We start from the raw sequence: 22,242 nt of genomic DNA on the forward strand, positions 1-22,242 counted from the left end.
TACCATTAGGGGACTAAATTGTCCTTCAAAAACGCCATAAAAATATGTTGAAATAATTGACCACTTTCTTTCATAAATCTTTTATTCAACTTCAGCCCTGATCATAACCACCACATATTCAATTAATTTTAGAATATGCAGTATTGTATATTTGTTTACTATAAAATGTATATATTGTGGAGGACAGTATAGTAAAAATCCATACCTTTGCAAGGATCCAAGAAGATACAACTTAATTATGGCTTCTAGATTTGATATTTTATTCAGTCTTTTAAATACCGGTAACATGGTTTTTACAGTTCACATTTTTATAATTACATAATCACCACCACCTACCATCATACATACTATTGACTATATGAAGTCACACAACATTCTTATTGGGCCTTTCAAACTGATTCTAGGTCTGCATTGCAAACTTGTTTTTTTTTTGTTAAACAATCTCCAAACTAAAGAGCTACTTAATAGAAAAAACTATTAAAGTGCAGACAATGAAGGCAGATCACACATCTGACCGCTTCCTACCTGTCCCCAAGGGCAGAGGTTGGTAATACAAAATAAAGTGTGCAACTTCACAGACTAGGCTTAATTGACTTATCTCAAGCCCCGTCCTCATTCTTGATCCTCCAATCACAACTGAAAAGAAGGCAGGGCTTGAGATAAATTGACTGGAAGGGACATTGTGATAGGTATGACCACAACCACTCAAAAAGTAATTACAAGGCAATTAGAAAACCAGAGATTACAAAATAAAAAGACAACAAGCCGAGGCTCATGTCAACCTTTGGAGAACCATCTGCCCAACTCAATGTGGACCAAACCAATGACATCCTGTGCCTCGTAGGCGAGCACCGGAAGTTAAGGTGAACTAAACCCCATGAATAAATGGAAGCAAACTTAAGAAGTACTGTAGCAGAATGGGGGGAAAGACATCTTTGGACTTTACCAAGAACACCTTAACCCTTTCACTGCGACAATACAGAAGGTTAACCTTCTGTAGTGTGGTAGTGAAAGGGTTAAACCTAATCCCAATGCAAGGATTAAGAAATCCATACCTTTCTCTGATAAGATCAAGGGCCCTGAAATGGATTTACTATAGTATGTGAATGAACTCAATATACAAGAGTCACCGTTTTACACTAACCTCTTAGTATAGAATGTGAACCACTGATTTAAAGCCATTGGTTCCCAGGCATGACTGATGCATCAATTCAAAAAAGCAATGCCCCAATTTGATCAACACAACACACATGGATCGATTCAGATACATTGATATATTATTATATAATATATATATCATTTACAAGTTATTAATGACATTTATGTAAGTGACGTTGATATGTTGTACAGGTAGCTCAGTTAACATTTTTCCCCCTCTCGATTTAGTTTGCATCTTGGAGGAGCAAAAAAGTTGTTTATACCAGAGTCCCAACTTGTAACTTGAAAGAAACGTGATACGTTTGTAAGCAATATACTAAAAATGTTATCATAGTAAAGCCTGGAGGGGTGGGATCAATTCACTTAGTTAAGGAATCTTCTTTCAAATTCAATACAGAAAACCTTCCGTCATGTAAAGGTTGTACTATCCAAGTGAATGGATGTGTTCTCCCATCAGCAAGTAAACAATAATTTCTGAGATTTTGAACTGAAAGTAAATTGATCCAACCACGACGCCTGCCGTTTACCATCCTGACCAAGATATCCAAGCCACTCAACTCCAAAAAACTCCAACAGGGTCTTCTCACATGGGGTTTTAGCCAGATGTTCCAATCAGAATCCATCGGATCAACACAGGGTCTTCCTGGCGGCCCGGGCCATGTTTCCTCCAAACCCGTTGAAGAGGTCACACTGTTCCAGCTCGTCGTACCTCCCGCTGCGGAGGAAGCAGAGGATGGAGGTCTTACAGGTCTCCATGCACGGCTCCGACACGTGCCCTTTGTGCCGCAGGTGCCAGAACTTCTGGAAGACCCGGTCATCACCAAGGAAGGTTTTGATCAGGCCGTCGTAGTCAGCGGGGAACATGCTGTCCACGCCATAGGCCTCGGTGGCACGGTACAAGAGGCTCCACGTGGGGTTAAGGTCCGGACGGTTTCTCCCGGGGAGGTGGTTGGCCTTTGTGAGGTTGAGGATGTAGGTCTCATGGTCCAGCACCAGCCGAGAGCTGCCCTCGTAGTTCCCGTCCACGAGGTAGACGCGGTAACCTGGACAACAAGATAGAATCTTACTTTTTTTTTTAAATTATTATTATTACCCCCCCCCCCCCCTTCTTTTTCCGTTTTTCTCCCCTCCCAATGTTAGTCGTTATGCCAATTCCCTTCCTGGTCGTTGCGCACTCTACCCCCTACCGTTGGTCTGGGAGGGCGGAGACTATCACATGCTTCCTCCGACACATGTGTACCCAGCCCACCACTTCTTTTCACCTGGCAGCGCGGACTCTCACTGGGAGAGTGTAACGTGTGGAAGGTCACACTACCTCCCTCCAGATCCTTCCCTCGCTGTGCAGGCGCCCCGACCGAACTGTAGGAGTCGCTGTTCAGGGCTCCAGACTAACTTTTTACATTGGTTGCACTAGTGCGCCTAACTTTTTCATTTAGGTGCACCAGCACATAATTTAGGTGCACCAAAATATTTTCACTGCGCCTTTTGCCGCTGCAATAATACATTTTAAGAGTTACCTTTACCATTACCTTTTTTGTCAGTTCCCATACACATTAGTAATTTCTTAAGATGTTATGTAAATTATTGTAAAAAATAACATTGTATTACAGTTAGCTCACAAAATCCAATCCTTCACTTTTTTATGTCTATTTTAACACATTCAACTCAGCTCCAGTTAGAGCTGTCCCCAAGCCTGTTTTTGGGATTCGAACATTCGCCAGGGTTTTTCGAACGGATGTTTGAACCATCGTTTTTAATCATGCAAACAATTTGCTCCTAAATAGGGAGGTGTAGTCTGACGTCACTTTGTGTACAGTCTCCTAATGTACAGTCTCCTCCCCATCATATGTATATATTCTCTGTTAGGATCTATGGGTAACAATACTGTATATTTGCATATCGTATATGTCACAAATGTAACAGTACTATATACCTGTATGCCATAAATGTCATGATGTCATGTATGTCATAAATGTGACTATGAATTGAAAATGGGGGACCCTGATATAAACAAGACAAACGTCTTTCTCTGGTCTGCATCCCCTTAACAATTGTGTGTATTGAGCCGTACTGTATTGTACCCATTCTGCAATCTGTTAAATAAAGTTCTCATTCATTCACCTCCCTCTGGTATTTTATGGCCACTTCCGTCTGCGCCTCACTCCAGCATACTTGACTTACTTGCGGGTTTTTTCTAGTTCAGTACTGTGTAGAGTCTTGACTTTAGGCACATAGCGATTGAATGAAAACTTTATTTAACAGATTGCAGAATGGGTACAATACAGTACGGCTCAATACACACAATTGTTAAGGGAATGCAGACCAGAGAAAGACGTGTCTTGTTTCAGGGTCCCCCATTTTCAATTCATAGTGAACATTGCTGCGGTTGAGTAGACAGGCCGGCTCCTGCTACCTTAACGTTAGCTGCGCTCTAACGTTACATAGCTTAATTAACGTGCATGACACATACCTGGAAAGCATCACTGCATACACTTTGTTTAATCCAAACGTCCATTCGGAAACGTATTATGAAACCAGTATGAGACGATGTGCTTATTTATCGTTTCAATTAGAAAAGTTGATGCTCATATGGCTATTTTGTTTAGCCTGTCATTCAGCCAAGACGAATTTCAGGGTGATGATCAGAGCCAATCAGAGGCAGATCGGGGCTGGTCTTTGCAGAATGCACGTGTTAGGGCCAATCAAAGGCAGAGATTCTTTTCTCAGGGACCCTCTGGGGCTCCGCAGACCACATTATTGAGAACCACTTAGTGATCCAATACGTAAACAAACACGTAGCCCCACCACGAAAAAAATAAAACATAGGCCTGAGTCATGTTGTCATTCTCTAGTTGATTGAATCTAGTTGATACAAGCTCTTGATACAATTACTAACACTAGACAGAGAAATAACTTTTAAAACTGTATTTGCATACGTTTGTTTACTTGGTAATTTTTGTAAACATAGGAGTAAAAGAAACCTATATTCTGATTAAAGGAACACATCACCCAAAAATTATCATTTGTATATCAATTACTCACCCAGTGTTGCCTTGAATCCCTGAGGCCATTATTAATTTGTATTTTTCATCACACGCCTCCACGTTGAATGGAGGATCCTAACACGGTATCCATACTTGATGAACTGAAGTATGATGAACTTGATGTTTTAACAACAGCAAAACATCCGTTTACAAATGCTCAAACACATTGTACAGTATAATCTAAGTCTCATTTATCCAGTCCTATGCACAGTACTTTCCAAACACAAAAACTTGCTATAAATGTTGAAGGAAGTAGCCTTGTTTTTCAATGTGTATATAATGTAAATATCGGTGGATGACAGCATCTACTCATAGCCATCTCAGAGGAGGACAACAGAAAGAAGAGTGTGTTAGCAGCAGACTAATAGCAGCAGATGAGGATTTGGGCTGTGCTGTTAACATCAACAGCGGATAGCCACAGCGTCAAGGTTACTCGATCTTGAGAAAGTGCATTACCAAGCCACAGCGTTTGTTTTGGGGTAAGAGGTGCGGTAATATCAACATCGCCGTTGCTATAGTGATTTGGGTCAAAAGTGACGTTGCCATAGTAACAGTCACGAGAGAGAGTTCGACATTGCGAGACGGTAAGCTGTGGGGTCTTCAGAAGACTAGCCAGATTAAGACACGATGCGGAGGCGAGCAGACGCGTTGAGGAAGGGAATATGCCACGTCATCGCTAGCTTCGGCTAACAGGGGAGGTTTTGGCCGCCGACGAGGCCTCAAAATCATTGGACTAATAGAAGAGACGGTGGAGAATAATGAATTTAGGTTTTCTTCAAAGTGTTCAAGGACATTACAGAATGGGTTACATCTTGTACGAAGCTATGTTTATGAAAATAAACATCAGGAAAGAGATCACATTGCCAGTGTCGTTTTCTCCTGATTACGGATGTACCAACGGGGTTTGATAGTGTGTGACAGCCAATGTGAAGTATTGAAAACAAACACAACACAGATGGGGAGAGTCACGGAGGAAAGCCAGACGAGTGGATTAAATGATCAAAGGCACTGTTATCTTTCAATGTGCAACAAAAACATTTCCGGGTGAGTACTGCCTTCGAATGGGGTCGTGTTTACCATGTTTACCAGGAAATGTTTTCATTAGCAAATCCTTTGGCGAGAATGCATGTGTCTGGGAAGTACTGAGGATACGACTGGATAAATGAGACTTGGATTATAGTTCCTGATTTGTTTGACAGTTTGTAAATTGATGTTTTGATGTAGTTTTGCAGTTGTTAAAAAATTGGACCCCTAACTTCAATTAATCAAGTATGGATACCGTGCTTAGATTCTTCGTTCACCATGGAGGCATATGATGGAAAAACATTTCCTGGATACAAATCTCAGGAATTCAAGGCAACATGGGGCGAGTAATTGATATACAATTATACATTTTGGGTGAAGTGTTCCTTTAATGATTGATAAAATATAGCACATTTTCCATCTACAAAACAAACTCTTTCAGAATGTATGCGAATATAACCCAAATTTACATGGTCACAAAAAATACTAGATAGATAGAATGGGCCTGTAAGTAACCCATGCCCTCACCTGGGTTGAGGTTGATGTAGGTGGTGACACTGGGAGCGATAAAGGCCACTCCCACCGGACGGGTCATAGTTTCCTCATCGTAAAACATCTGGAACTCGTCGAAGTGAGTGTGACCGAAAAACTGCCCCGTGATCGTACTCTCGTATCTGGAGAAACACACACACATTTACTTTTACATTTAGCGGCCGGACGCTTTTATCCAAAGCGACATACAAATTGTGCAAGTGAGCAGGACATATACGACTGATACATATACAGTACTACTACTAGACATATTAGCATAGTAGGTAGTAGTATAGGCATAGTAAATAAATAAATAGTAAAGGATAGTAAGACTTTTTTTGTATTGATTGACATTTTTTGTTGATGGTGGAAATTCCTTCCTTCCTTAACACGGGATGGTTGTAAAGAAGAAACGTGCACGACTTTGTTTCATGACTTGTAATAAACCCCTAACTGCATGTCATCATGTGCTTCGGTTCAACATTATTAACCAAAGGTCATGTTTGTTTTAGTAGCTGAACTGGGAAACAAGACTAGCCACTTGACTATATTTTCTCAAAGTGGGAAGTAAAAAATGGAGAAGTGAAGAAGTCTGAATCTCTTTGTTACAATAGTGACATCATTGAGGGGAAGCAATTCTGAACCGCTTGTTAATCTGAAGACTTCAAAACCTTGGCCAAAACAAAAAAGGAGTACATAATGTCATGTTCCCCCAGCGTCTAAATAACATTTCAGACCATAAAATCCATACAACGACTCATAATACGTTCCCTTTAATGAGTTACTACTGGAAGATGATGGGCACATCTTTGGTAGGCATCACAGACATACATTCACAACTCCCACTGCCTCAAAAGAGTAAAACACATAATAAAAAGGATTGCTCACACCTGTTGGACCTGTTGCCATCTGGCAGGCGTTACAGGTGCATCAGAGCCAGAACAAACAGACTTAAGGACAGTTTTTTCCCCAGAGCCTTAACCACCCTGAACTCTAACACGATCCATATCACCCCCTTCCACAACTACTGTGCAATAAGTATTTAAGTTTAAGTTCTAAATTCATGCTATATTATGTTATTATGCTATTTGATACTATCTTGTCTAGCACAGTCTCTGGAGCGTAACAGTAAGAAGCACTTTGTATGAAAGTATTCTGTACTTCTGTATGACAACTATTAAAGAACTTGAACTTGAACTTGATATATGTATATTCCTCTATTCACAAAGTGCAATAGAACCATACCTACAGTATAGATCACATTGATATCCTGACTGATGGCAACTTTCTTTTGCTGTGTTACTGTGAACCTTTTGTGTTATTTGATAATTGTGTACTTGTGTGATTTATTGTGTAGCACCTTAAGTTTGAGTTCTTAATCTCGTACACAGTATAATGACAATAAAGAATATTCTATTCTATACTTACAATATGTTCTGGCACTAGATTTAAAATGAGGTCCTTCTGAAATTATTGCATTTATTTGTGGAAGGACACCGATGTGGGATATACTATTTTACTAATTTGTTGAATAAACTTGTGACCACTTGTCGGCAAAAAATCTCTTTAATCAAGGACAGTTCTAATATTATCAGCAATGTAATAAGGTGGCCTCTTTATTGCCATTTACTCTCTTGTGATTCTCATTTACTTGTCAATTGGTTGGATAGAACAACTTGGCAGACAGTGCCCCCGAGCAAGAGGTTCTTGTGTAACTACCTACCTGTTGACGATATGGTAGTAGTTCCAGCTCCAACTGCTGAGACAGAGCCCAGGAGGGATGTGGCCTATGATATGTACCTGAAAGAGGGAGAGAGCGAGATAATAAACTAAGAGAATCGGACAAGATGAAAATGGACACAACTAGAAAGAGAATCAGAGAAGATGAAATGGACTGAATATTTTTTTACCAATAACTTAAACCGGAGAAAAGTCGGGTTTAGTCGCAACGGTTGAGCGCCAAACCGGACTTTTCTTGGGTTTTGATCCTTTCCCCCATTCTAGGCACATCTGCCTACGTTACAATTGCAATGATAGTTTAGTGTGGGGACACTTTTTCCCCTCAGGACAGAGCGATCGCTTGGAGATTTTATCGCCTCAAACTAGAGATGTCCGATATTATCGGCCGATATTGGCATTAAAATATATTCTGATTAAAAGGAAGACATCACCCAAAAATTATCATTTGTATATCAATTACTCACCCAGTGTTGCCTTGAATCCCTGAGGCCATTTATTTATTTGTATTTTTCATCACACGCCTCCACGTTGAATGGAGGATCCTAACACTGTATCCATACTTGATGAACTGAACTACCGTAATTCCTCTAATAGTAACCGGGTCTCAAATACAAGCTGGGTCTCTATTAATGGCCGGGTGCGCTCTTGAGCTAAGCAATTATAAGCCGGCCTCCTAATACAAGCCGGGTTACTAATATACTGAGCTGCATACTGAGCTAGTTACTTGATTTCACTTTGAAAACGTTGAAATGACCAGTGACCACCTGTAATTGCACTGTTTACTATTTCATACAGTACTTGGTTTCAATAAATGAACCCAGTACATTTTACTGGGTTCAAACTGACACAAAATGTTGATTTATTCATTATGATCAGTTTGAAAATTTGAAATATAGGCCTCCCTCTTATACAGGCCTCCTCCTAATACAAGCCTGGTACCCGCTACAGTTGAAACAAATACAAGCCGGGGTTACTATTAGAGGAATTACGGTATGATGAACTTGATGTTTTAACAACAGCAAAACATCCGTTTACAAACTCTCAAACACATTGTACAGTATAATCTAAGTCTCATTTATCCAGTCCTATGCACAGTACTTTCCAAACACAAATATTTGCTATAAATGTGCAACAAAAATATTACCGGATGAGTACTGCCTTCGAATGGGGTCGTGTTTACCATGTTTAACCGGAAATCTTTTCATTAGCTAAATGAAAAAAATCGCTCTGAGATTTTATCGCCTCAACCTAGAGATGTCCGATATTATCGGCCGATATTGGCATTAAAATGTCTTATTACATGGCGTTTTAACATTCGCCGAAATGCTTGATTGTGATGGTCAATAGCGCTCAGCAGCGGTCCGTTATTACTCGATAACGGACCTCTGCCAGGGGCAACAGAGCAATAATGACCGCTGTTCGCAGCTGGAACAATCAAGCCCACTGACACACACTGCATCAGTGCAACCGAGCAATAATGACCGCTGTTCGCAGCTGGAACAATCAAGCCCACGGCACTGACACACACTGCATCAGTGCAATCAGACAGTGACTGACGCCCCATAACAGCAGCAGCGCGATATCTCCGAACGCATTAATATGAAACTGTACATACTATGTATATTAATATGACTGTCTGAGACAGTCGCACACAGCGCCCCATACCGTTTTAGTTGGGGGAGTGGGATTGTAGCAGGGAGTAGGATTTTGGCACAACACCGGCGATAATAATAACAACTTTATTTGGGCTGACAGAGCCACAGAACAACTGCGTCTGCATTTGATCTCGTCTTGTCGATGGTGTAAAATGAATTAGGTATAAGGCACCTCGGTATTCTAAACTCCGTGTCAAGTCAATTATTTTGCGACAATGACCTCGTAGCTATACATTATCCCTTACATATCGGAAATGATCTGTATCAGTTTAAAAATATATATATATATTACATTTATTTAACCTTTATTTACCCAGGCAAGCAAGTAAGAACAAATTCTTATTTTATTTATTGTCAAAAGTATGCATAATAATAATTTATGTATCTATGTTTAATTTATGTATCTATGTTGTATGTCAGTTAGTAGGTAGGTGTGTAAGCCTACCCACGTTGTATGTTATGTTTTGTTTTTGTTTCTTGTTGTTTATATTTTGTAAAAATAGACTGGCAACATCACCTCCTGGTTTGGGAATAGCACTGCACAAGACCGTAGCAGACTACAAAGAGTGACACGTTCAGCCGAACGCACAATTGGAGGGGGGCTTCCCACCCTCCAGAACATTTACAACAAGCGTGCAGGGGTAAGGCTAAGAGAATCATCAAGGACTCCAGCCACCCGAACAACTGCCTCTTTGAACTGCTGCGGACAGGCAAGCGATACCGGAGTCTTAAGGCGAGCACAGAAAGACTCTTCTATCCCCAGGCCATCAGGCTGCTCAACGAACAATAAACACTATGCAACAACCATCAAATGCACACAGCACACACACCCACACACTCACTTAAACAAACAACACACTGCAGCACCCACTCTCCACACTTTAGATCACCTAAACACACTTTACACTTTATATTTATTGGTAAAGGATTTGCACTACAACTCGTACACCTTACTGTAAATTGTACCTCATCCCATTTCTGCTTTGCACTATATAGTATTGTTTATTAGTACATTGCATAGTATATTGTATGGTAACTCAGTTACTTCTATTCTGCATCGAAAATTCTATAATCGAAATGTCTATACTGAACACTGTGACCTCTATTTTTACTTCTATTTTACATGCTATACTATTTTATTTCATACTTATCTTGTCTAGCACAGTCTCTGGAGCGTAACAGTAAGAAGCATTTTGTATAAAAGTATTCTGTACTTCTGTATGACAACTATTAAAGAAACTTGAAACTTGTCTATATTTGTGATCAGGCTCCCTCCAAAAGCTTTAAATAGCTTCTTGGGAGACCTGGCACATGCACACAATTGCGTCGTCGTTTTATCACATGAAGATATGTACATGTAATATATCGTGTGTGTGTGAATAAATTCATTCATTCATGGGGGGGGGGGGACCCTGCATATATCGGTATCGGTTGATATCGGTATCGGAAATGAAGAGTTGGACAATATTGGTATATCGGATATCGCTAAAGAAGCCAACATCGAACATCCCTACCTCGAACCTATTTCCCGTATACACGATTATACACAAGTAATCGCGATGGCGATGGGATCACTGGGATTATTCTTTTTAGAGTACCTTCTGGCTAAGGTAAGGTCTATTCTATGTCTATTTTACTGAACCTGAAACATGTTTATGTACCGATCACAGTGTCGTATTTTACCAGACCTAAAACATGCTTTTGGTAACGATTGCAGTTTAGAGTTAAAACGAAGACACATATGTACATGGTATATACCTTTGATTTGGAAGTATTTGGGGTTTCAGGCGAGCAACCCGAACGATTTGGGCATATTGCATATAACGCGTCATATCTCGCAATCTATGAAAAAATACTGGATTATTTTGGAAAGGGCCGATGTTTAGCGTGTAATAGTGCACAAACTACAGTATGTAGAAATGAACTGGTTAGTCAGTGATGGACTATGAACAATGCCTGTCAAATGAGCCATACTATTGTCTCCATAGCTATAATACAGAACACACGATGGGTCTGCAAACATCGCTAAAATGGTCAATAACGCTGGCGCCATTGAGTAAAGATAGGAAAAGAGCGTGGCTGTCAATGAATTAAGTTAAACTGAATAAGAAGGATGAATAAGAAGGATGTATTTTTTTAACAGATAACTTCTCAATTAGGAGAATCAGACAAGACGAAATAGACAGAAGAAATGTTTCAGTACAGATAACTATGGTACACAACTAAATAATCAGACAAGTTTCTCCAATCAAAATGACCAGTGATCAATCTCCTTTACAGCCTGTATTAGACCGTCTCCGACTAAAGCTTCGTAATATAGGAACCTTGACTCCCGCTTCTTGGCTCACCTTCTCCCCCTTCTCCTCGCTCGTCTGAAGGATGTGGACCAGCCACTGCAGCTGGTTGGCAGGGTCAGTAGAGTTGACCATCAGCCAGAAGTTCTCTCTGGCACAGAAGTTCATGTTGAGGGACACCAACCTCAGCCCAGGCTGGATCTCCAGCGTATAAAACCCTCCATATCTGGAATGACACACTTCTTTTTTTAAGTTACAAAAATTATTCCACATGTCATTTTTTACTACATTTACATTTAGTCATTTAGCTGACGCTTTTATCCAAAGCGACTTACAAGTTCTGTACGACAAGACAGCAGGAAGGGTACAACTCTATCAGCTGAGTAACAATGTTCATCAAAGTGTTGCGTGTTACAGTGTAGGTTCGTTTATTAGGACAAGTGCATGACAGTAAGGTTAGTCAGGGTTAGATTTTTTTTTTTTTTTTTTTTTTATCATTTCAGATAATGGTTGAAGAAGTGAGTCTTTAGTCGACGGCGAAAGATTGGACGGGATTCGGCTGTCCTAACTGGGATGGGTAGTTCATTCCACCATTGTGGGGCAAGGACTGAGAATAGGCGGCTTCTCTTTGATGACCCTCCGGGAGCTTGGATAGGAGTAGGTCTGAGGCGGCCAGAAGATGCAGAGCATAGGGGTCTTGAGGGTGTGTAGTTAGAGACCATTGACCGGAGGTAGGCGGGAGCGGTTCCCTTTGCCGCACGGTATGCTAGGTCGAGGGCCTTGAAGCGGATACGTGCAGCAATGGGGAGCCAGTGCAGGTCCCTAAGAAGTGGGGTGACATGGGCCGACTTCGGTAGGTTTGAGATCAGGCGGGCCGCTGCGTTTTGAATGAGTTGAAGAGGCTTGGTGGCAGTGGCCGGGAGGCCAGCTAGCAGTGCGTTGCAGTAGTCGAGGCGGGAGATGACTGTTGATTGGACGAGGAGTTGGGTGGAAATCATCTATTTGGAAATCATCATTATTTTGCAGAACTTTCAATCAAATAATGTTGTTTATGTTTTGATACTGGTATTCATTCAAATAGGTTTGGGGGAAAAGACACTTAATGGTCTTTGTCAAGTTATTTTACTTGCATTTAATAGTAGATGGTAATGTAGACATAGTAGCATAGTATAAATAGTAAAAGATAGTAAGATGTTTTTTTTTCATTTATTGAAAAAGTGTTTTTAGTCGATGGTGGAAAATTAGGCAGGTTTCTGCTGTTCTGACTGGAGGGAAGTTTCTTCCTTCCTTCTTTAACACGGGATGGTTCATCATGGTTGTCAAGAAGAAACGTGCACAACTTTGTTTTCATGACTTGTAATAAACCCCTAACTGCATGCCATCACGTGCTTCGATCTAGAAAGAGCTGTGGGTATCCAGTATGAAGAACAGCGTGGGTTGTGCAGAGGACTCCTCATCAATCAATGGTAATTAGGAAATACTGTAGGGCTACCCTTTAAGATGGTGGCCAAGACAAATGATAAATGTGTTCTAAATGTTGGACCCCTGTACGTGGTCCACAGGGTCCTCAACAAGAACACACAGCACCAGATTAGTACACACTGGTATCCATCCTCTTGTCTGACTCTGGAGAAGACACACTTCCCATAATGTTGGCGTGTTCCTTTCAGTACAGCCTTACTCGCATCCACATCAAATTGAGAATGCAGAATGAGTGCACAGTCCAATACAGGGCTGTACGCTAAGCTTTTTCACTAGGGGCACACTTGCCCCTAAATGAGAAATTTAGGGGCAAAGAATATTTTTTAGGGGCACATTTTTAAATAACTATTTTACCATTATAGTAGGGCTGGGCGATATGGCCTCTAAATGATATCACAATATTTTTTGGCCATATCACGATGCATATCGCGATATTTTTACATTTCCTCTAAAGCACTTAAAAATGCTTGATTTAACCCTTTGATGCATACAGTCACGCCAATAAGATGATTATAATAAGTCCCTGCAACATATGTTTGCATTATTAAACCATGAAGATGCTTTAAAAAATAATTTAATTAAAATGTACTAAGAGTAGTCTACTGACACACTAATAAAAAACTATTTATATAAAAACTCTTGGGTGCCTTTTTTTTTGCACAGTACTGTGTTTTCTATCCACTTTAGCCAAACACACATGTGTGTGTGTGTGTATATATATACACACACACACACACACTACTGTGAGATAATAATCACACACAAAGGGATAATGGCTTATAGCAGACTTAATGATTTTAGAATATTTCAGATAATGAAATTAAACGTGTATCATCAACTATCCAGTTAGTATTTATACTGTCTGTAACGTTTGGCTACTTTAAAAATCATTGAATGTAGAGAGAGAGGGGGCGAGAACGAACGAGAGAACGGGTTTTGTTCTAGGTTCGCGGTTTGATAGTCTAAGCTGCCGTAGGTGATGACGTCACACTCGAATGTAAACAGGAAGAGTCTAACACACAGAGATGGAAAGTGGATGATACAGAAACGAATAACCAATAAATATGAAGTTATGTTTAAACTTCTGTTGTCAAGCGTTGTCAATATAACCCACCCCCTTTCCTCACGAATGGAACTAGTGTTGTGGAGTCCGCTTTGACCGCTTTTCCGCCGTCCCCGTAACGTTAGCCTATAGCTCCGCCGTCCCTGCTACAGTCGGGACCACTACACTGACGTTAGCCTATAGCTCCGCCGTCCCTGTTACAGTCGGGACCACTACACTGACGTTAGCCTATAGCTCCGCCGTCCCTGCTACAGTCGGGACCACTACACTGACGTTAGCCTATAGCTCCGCCGTCCCTGCTACAGTCGGGACCACTACACTAACGTTACACAGACAGTCAGCCAGTCTATCAGAGTGAGTGCTCAGTCAATTTTCCCCGCTGATCATACCTGAGTGCTCAGCTCGCGTGAGTGGCTTCATCACACGCCTTGGATAATTTAGGAGTGAAATGCGAATGCAAGGGTTGAAATCACTACTCGCAAGCCCGCCCCCAAATATTATTTACCAATCGCAACGACCAAATTAAGGGGCAATTTGCGACCATCTCGTCGCAGTGTACAGCCCTGCAATAGTGACAGATCAAGTGTAACCACTACTGTCTCCAAACAATGAAATGGTAACCTCAGCTATTGGGGAAGTAGGTCAACAAAATAACCTCTCATGAAGAGGCTTCAGTATGTAGAGCCGGATTGCCACCACTTTTTTTTTTTTACTGAACAGTAATTCCACAGCTGCTCAACCTCCACGTCTTTGGGAAGGCGGCAGTTTCTTACACAGCTGTATCGACTACAACATATAGCATAGGCTTCAACACATCTACACTGCGAGAAGCAGCGCTCAACCCTCCAGAGACTATGACCAGAGGGCGATGAAGAAAGCAGATAAGATGGTGAGGGACTTAACACATAACCTCAGCACCTGCTTTCAGATCCTACCATCTGGTAGGAGATATGCTGCCTCAGTGTTCAAAACAGAGGCTTTTGCGCTTCTTTTAAAATATTTTCTTTTAGAATGATACCTCCTGTTTTGACTGTTTTATTGTGGCGTTTCTTTTTACAGTGGCATTATTGGCTTATTTTAATTGATTCATTGTCTTGTTTGTCTGCATGTAGCTTCTGACCGGAGCTACATGAAGAGAAGATAATAATTATAGTTTCACATTCAGATATTATTAGAAAGACCCAATCAGTGATCAAAATATAAACAAATAATAGTATAATAGTAATGGAGACATGTTCTCTAGTTAGTTGACTGGGCTTTTGATACAAGGACTAAAACAAGTAAATATGAATTTATAATTGCATTTGCTGTATTTTATGGCTGCAAAATGTTCGTTTACATGGTAATGTTTGTAAATGTTGCGAGTAAACCAGATGGTAAATAAAGTTCCAAAAAGCAGATTTTCCATCTGCAGAATCAAACTCTTGTGGCTCCAAGGATTTAAAAACCACATACCTCAGTGTGACCAGGGCCGGTTTAGATAGCCATGGCGCCCACTCCACTGCCATGGCATCATAGAGCCAGGACGACGACCTGTTGCCGCGGACGAAGGGAGGAGGGAAGCTGTTCACCGGGGTGCTCTCGTGGTTCCCCACAGCGGGGTACACAGTCACGTTGGGACCCAAGTGTCTGGACAGGTAGAGGAGATAAAGAAGTGGGCCGCGACATCAGTTACATGTTTCAACAGCTTTCCTGGTAAAAAGAAAACAGTGACGCAACATACTTCCACCAGCTCGAGAGGATGGAGAGAATTCGTCTGGAAAATTTAGATTTTTCATCACACCACAAATTAAAATTAAACAGCTAGGTGAACAAAAACCCTGCTGGAGACCGTGTGGGCAGATGAATGGCAATCATTCTCACAGCTTTTGGTTATGTACTAAAATACTAATATTTTGGAAGAGTGTCATCCAAGTCATTTATACAACTAGGCTATGAATTTCCCATGGAACCCCAGATAGTCTACCTGGGCCTGCTCTCAGATGAGAACATTCACGAAGAAGTAAAAAAAAAAAAAAAAAAAGATTGACCTCATTCACAAACATTTTCTTAAGTTTCTTTCGTAAATATCTTCTTAAGAACTTTGCAAGAACAAACTTAAGAAAGAAGTGTTCTCAGCTGCGCTTCCCCGAATGAAGAATGCCACCGATTCCTAAATTGAATGTGCATTCTCGTACACCTGAATTTGCATAAACGCCCCGCCAGCTCCTTATAAGAGCATGCAACTACAGGAGTCCACAGGCAACGAGAAAGATTAAAATGTATCGTCAATCATACAGCACAAGTACAGAACAAAAAAAAAATAAGTTTGGCAAGTACAAATGTAACAGTAAAGTGCAATATTAATATACAATGCACAGGTGATTAAACTGGGTAGAAAATATATAAATACTACTATATATATATATAATAGTGCTCATCAGATGTATGTACAGAGTTGTATTATTAATATGTACAGTGTTACAGGTATAAAGACCCTATAGTAGTAAGTCATACTGGCCAGCAGCATTCAAGAGTCAATTGCACATGTGTGCAGTCAATTGCACCGATGCGGTTGGGCAGACCAGCAATGGCATGGAATCCTCTCTCGACTGTTGTTCAGTATATGAGAATTGGATGTATTGTGTGACCAATTATATGATTCCATCCACGACTGCCCACCCAGTCTCCTAGCTCCCTCTGGAATATCCCAGAGGCTAAAAAGCCCAAGGTGGACAGTACCAGTACGTGTGGTGGCACAGGGTTTGAGCGTGTACTATATCCGCGCGATTTAGTTTAGTTCTTATTTATTTATTCACTGCCATTTGCAGTGTTTGTGTAGTGCTTTTATTCTTAGCCAAGAATAAATCCCAGACAAGAAACCGTTCAAGAATGCCAGAATTGTCCTGGAAACTTTGCAAGTGGAGTTAAGAAGAAATTTCCTCGCAACTCTTTAAGTGCATTTGTGAATTAGGTCTATTGTTCCTACCAGTATGGCATCATCAACACAATCCATTGGCCATGGTTGTGATCACCTGTTGTTTGATTACACCTATTCACCTACCAAGATGTCTGTGATGATGACCTAAGCAAATACTATGATTATTCCTGTTAGTATACTATCAGTGTGTCGACCATAGGCCTCATTTATAAAAAGAAAAGGTTCTTACAGACCAATGCTATACTTAACACTTTCAGCACCAGCCATTAGACACGGCCCGCTGTAGCAAGGCCAATGTTTTAAAATAATAGGAGTGCGTCACCTTGTTTGTAGAGCTAAATCTATATTCTATATTATAGCCATGGATACAATACTATGGTCATTTGACAGTGACTTTCTTCCGGTCAAGATGCAAAAGAGATATAATTTTCCATGCATACATTCGCGCGTTATACCGTGGTGAATATATAAGTATATTTTTAGATCGGTCTGGGGTAATTCCCGAAATGCTGAGTTATAGCCTTACGTGTCAATTCCACTATAACTGTTGCCGTTTCTTGCCTGGACTAGCTACTATTCTAAAATCAAATCTAGTTAGTAGGTATAATGTTTCATCATGAATGCATGAAAGGGGGGGGGGGGGGTCGTTTTTGATGCTTTGATCGTCACCAACGGCATACGTTGTGGAGTAACGTTACACACATACGTTCCGATTGGGGTGAAGACATGATTGGATCAACGCAGGAATGATATCATATAGCCCTTACCTTCACTAGGATGTACCCCAAAAATAATATTCCAATTATCTGATCACGATTCCAAGTATTGATGTCCATCGTATGAATGTGTATGCATGTGAATGAATGTTGGTGGTGGTCGGAGGGGCCATAGGCGATTATTATTCGCCACGCTTCCGTGAGTCTGCCTCAGGGCAGCTCTGGCTGCAATTGTAGCTTACCACCACTGGTATGACTGTGTATGAACGAATAATAGACTCTGTGAAGCGCTCTGTGTGTCATGAAGAGCGCTATATAAATCCAAGTCATTATTATTATTATTATTATTATCGTGTCGCCAACATAATCCACCACACATCATGCACCGGGAGCATTTGACTCATCTCAATCCGATCGTTATAACCGCTCCATTCACCCGACAAAGAAAAGTCCGACCGGAGACATAATCGACGCACAGGCCAAGATACAAGGTTTCAAAGGGTGCTCGATACCGCCGTCTAGCTAGATGCGGCCGGTATTGCACTTTGGCGATCTCAGACTAATTCCCTATGGTAACACTAAGGTCCCTGGATGGATAATGAATAGAAATATAAAAAAAAAAAAAAGTAAAACAATCCAAAAACGTCAACGTTTTTTTGGCACTCAATGGTTGTCGCCCAATAACAACTTTTTACATTTTTGGCACAGAATGTGTTAACCAAATCAGAGCCAACGTTGTGATTTATTTGTCATCTTGATGTCAAAGATCTGAGGTTTACATGAATTTGCGAATTTTATGTGATGCAGTGAAAGCTAAAATGATTAATTATTATTTATATTATTACCTAAAGTATGAATGCTAAATTTCCATCAGTTTTTTTTCCAGCATATTCTTTAAAATGATCGTACAAAAAGGAATCTAGATTCAAGTCAAAGAACCTTTTAATAAAACTATAAAAACTATGCGTTAGCAGAGTTCTCGCTTACTTGTGGATGAGTCTGGTGATGACGGTCAGCTCAGACAGCTGTTGGTTCCTGGTCTGAGACCAGACGTTATGGGCCGGTATGTCTCCGGTCCAGTAGACCCAGTCCCAGGGCCCGATGCTGGCAGCGTGCTCCAGAAGGTTCTCTATGGTCCTTAGGGGCAGATCACATTTGCTGTAGGTCCCCCAGTACCCAGCCTCCCTGCGACGCCATCTGAGAGGACCAGATGCATTACGACAGCACAGAGGCTCTTTACAGTCTGCATTGCTGCCTGCTGCATACTCCTGGGAATAGAAACGACCACGAGTTTCAACTTTATTAGTCACATCCCTCCTTTTCTTAAGTAGGAGTGAACTTGTTTTTTTTCCAACATCACATAGTAGTACAGACAATACATGGTTAAATGGTGCATTTATATAGCAGCTTTTATCCAAAGCGCTTTACAAATGTATTCCTCACATTTCACCCATTCATTCACACACCGACGGCAGAGGCAACCATGCAATGTGCCAACCCGCTCATCGGGAGCAGTTAAGTGTCTTGCTCAAGGACACTTCAACACGCTGCCCGAGAGGAGCAGGAATCTAACCGGGAACCTCTGGATTACCAGACGACTGCTCTACCTCCCTGTCGCCCTAATAAGAATAGTGTAAACTATAAAAACTATTTAAAATAGCAGCATAGTATTAAGAAATTAAATAGCAAATATAAATTATACGAGTAATGTGTGCAAATAAAATAGCAAATATTAAATATAAATTATACATTTACTGTATGCAAAGCAATGGTATGTGCAGGTCAGTATTGTGTGAAAATCAGTAGCAGTGACAGCTATAAGGTAGCACAGGCTAGGGCCATGTGTTCATGAGTGACAGCCTGGGGGGGAAGAGTCTATACTTTTACCAACCGTTTTCCAGTTCTGTGTTCGTGTTCTGCGATTTGGTCATGTGACATATGCTCCAATCGCGTGATGCCTGTTTCTGCGCCTATTTCCGCCTCTAACAGCCTGCAAACTACCTAACGCCTAGTTTATCACTGGTTAAGCTTAGGCGACTCTTTCGAAGTTGGTTAAGGTTAGAGTTTGGAATCAGGGCTGGTGTTCTATCGCCCTGCTCTAAGACAAACTCTAACCAACTTCGAAAGAGTACCTAAGCTTAACCGGTGATAGAAACAGGCGTCACACGATTGGCGCAGATGTCACATGACCAGAAACGTCAGTGGCCAATCAGATCGCGGAACTAGAAATCGGTTGGTAAAAGTAATGACGCAGGGGGAAACTTGTCCTGGAGGCTGCTGGTTCCCATCTTGAGGCTGCAGTACCGTTTGTCAGATATTCCAATTTTTTTGTTGAAACACATTTTTGTTCCCCGCAAAAATAATGACAAAAATCATCATTCCCTCCAACATCCTTAAATCATAACAAAATTGCAATATCACTCAATTAGATATTTTTTTATTAATAAGAAGACTGGAGACCAAACTGCAATTATTACATACAATTGTGCTGCAGATTTTAAATCACCATATGACCTGACTTCATAATAATATGCACACTATTTGAAAGGTCAATGTGACTGTGGCCATTATATGGTTTCATCATTTATATGATATTTCAGTTTGTAAGTGTAATATTTGAGAATGTATTTATGTTTCATTTCTTATTTTCTTTATTATTTAATTTGCTACAATTTATAATATATTCATTTTGACGTCTGGTCATATATGGTGTCCCGTTAGGCTGCTGTCGCGTTTTTACCTTTGGAACTGATTAAGGATGGTCGGAGACTGGGACTGATTAAGACACCTGCGAGCAAGCGGCAGGAATGGTCAGAGACGAGTTGTACAGGCTCTCTAAATTCTAAGAGTGTACCACTATGTGTAGTGTACCACTATCAAGACTGTTACCAAGAACAGAAGAATAAGACCCCTTTTTATGTAGCATGCAGCCAACGAGGTATTTAATGTTTGTTTGTATTTTGCTTTTCTGATGTGTTGTTTTCATACCGTGTATATTATTGTTTGTGTTGACCTGACGCGACTTATGTTTCTGTTTAAGTTTTCACGGTGGATTGGAGGACCAAGCCTTTAATAAACCCGTCGAAAGGAAACCACTTGTGTCTGCAGTGCTTGGAAGGAGTTACAGTCAATATGGGCATTAGGGCTGCCACTTATCATGGGATTTCTTTAGATCATAAATCTTTATTCAAAATGTTGTTGTCTAAATTAATGATCAGATATTACAAAGTAATTTTTGTATCTACTTTTTCTCCCCGTTTTTCTATTTTTCTCCCATTCCAATTTTCGTATTATCCAATTCTTCCCTCCCCTGTCTTGAACGTTGCTAGACCATGCCTCCCACTGGTCGGCTGCAATGTGGACGAAGCCTTGCATCACGTGTCCCCTCCGCGTGAACACTTAAGGTAACTAACTTGCGTTCAGCGTTTCTCTGATTGGCCACGACGCCCACGCGCTAGCACGCCCCCTTATCGCCGCCTGCCGCTCTGCTCCGTGTGTTGCAGAGCGGCAGAGGTCCCTCGCGGAAATGTAATGTTATGTTCGAATCGCTAGAATACACAACATATTTATCAAAACAACTACCAGATTCACTCGTCACTGTACATCAGTGGAGGCTGCTGACTGATTAACTAGAAACTGTACATTGTAACGTTATATAACGCAACGTTATATAATGTTATTTTGCGTTTTTATTCATAACGTCATTTCGCGTGACAACACAGCACAGCTGTCAGAAACTGCACATTGAGGGAGTTTGAATCACTGTACATCAGTGGAGGCTTTTAGGTGAAGCACAAATTATTATATTATATATTCAATTATATTTTTTAAACATCCCCAACGCTGCAACACCCCCATTCCTCCCAGGTGTCAGGCTCCTCATTCGCTTCCATTCATTTTGGGGACCATGTTTAAATATCATATTTCTGAAGTATAAACAAACTATACTGCTGTGACGATTTCGAATATCTTAACATGCATTTACCACCTTCCTCTGCACGAGGCCACAGATGGGTTTTATGTAACACAAGGACGCAATCAATCAAACATGTAACCTACTGTACCTGTGTTTTTACTGTACCTCTGCTTTGGCCTACAGCACAGCAGGTAATGTAGTTAATCAATCAAACATGTAACCTACTGTACCTTACTGTACACGTACAATGCAGACCACTGATTGGTCAGAAGAGAGACAAGTCACTCGTTGGAGGCTCACGCCGAACGAGCGTGCGTATTGACGAGGCGAGCGCCTCTGCCGCGCGCTGCAACGCGTTGCAACACACAGAGCGGCAGGGCGCGTATAAGGGGGCGTGCTAGCGCGGTCACGTGGGCGTGTGGCCAATCAGAGAAACGCTGAACGAAACGCTGAATGCAAGTTGGTTACCTTAAGTGTTCACGCGTCCCCTCCGGTACACGAGGAGGCAGCCGTCGTATCTTTTCACCTGTACAGCGCGATCTCTCAGTGGCGAGGAGTAACGCGTGGGAGGCTCACGCTGCCCCGATACTTCCTGATTCTGCTGTACAGGCGCACCAACCGACCTGTAGGAGTCGCTGTCCACAACGTCCGATCCCCACCCACCAGCTTTCCCACCCCCTAATACTTAGTATGAACGACC

The 22,242-nt window shown here is 41.2% G+C and overlaps 1 protein-coding gene across 1 annotated transcript in view; it reads right to left on the reverse strand.

Moving 5' to 3' along the window:
* Positions 1-142: 142 nt before the first annotated feature.
* The window catches only part of smpd1 (sphingomyelin phosphodiesterase 1), a 28,474-nt gene continuing 6,374 nt past the window's right edge, over positions 143-22,242 (reverse strand). Inside the window, exons 4-9 of the mRNA XM_084320859.1 lie at positions 18,614-18,894; positions 15,446-15,619; positions 11,500-11,671; positions 7,480-7,556; positions 5,754-5,899; positions 143-2,201 (exon numbers count right to left, since the gene is read on the reverse strand). Of these exons, the coding sequence (XP_084176985.1) occupies positions 1,786-2,201; positions 5,754-5,899; positions 7,480-7,556; positions 11,500-11,671; positions 15,446-15,619; positions 18,614-18,894 (1,266 nt within the window). The 3' untranslated portion in view covers positions 143-1,785. The remainder of the gene's footprint in view (positions 2,202-5,753; positions 5,900-7,479; positions 7,557-11,499; positions 11,672-15,445; positions 15,620-18,613; positions 18,895-22,242) is intronic.

This window comes from Notolepis coatsorum (assembly GCF_963971535.1).
Source record: "Notolepis coatsorum genome assembly, chromosome: 8".
NCBI lineage: Eukaryota > Metazoa > Chordata > Actinopteri > Aulopiformes > Paralepididae > Notolepis > Notolepis coatsorum.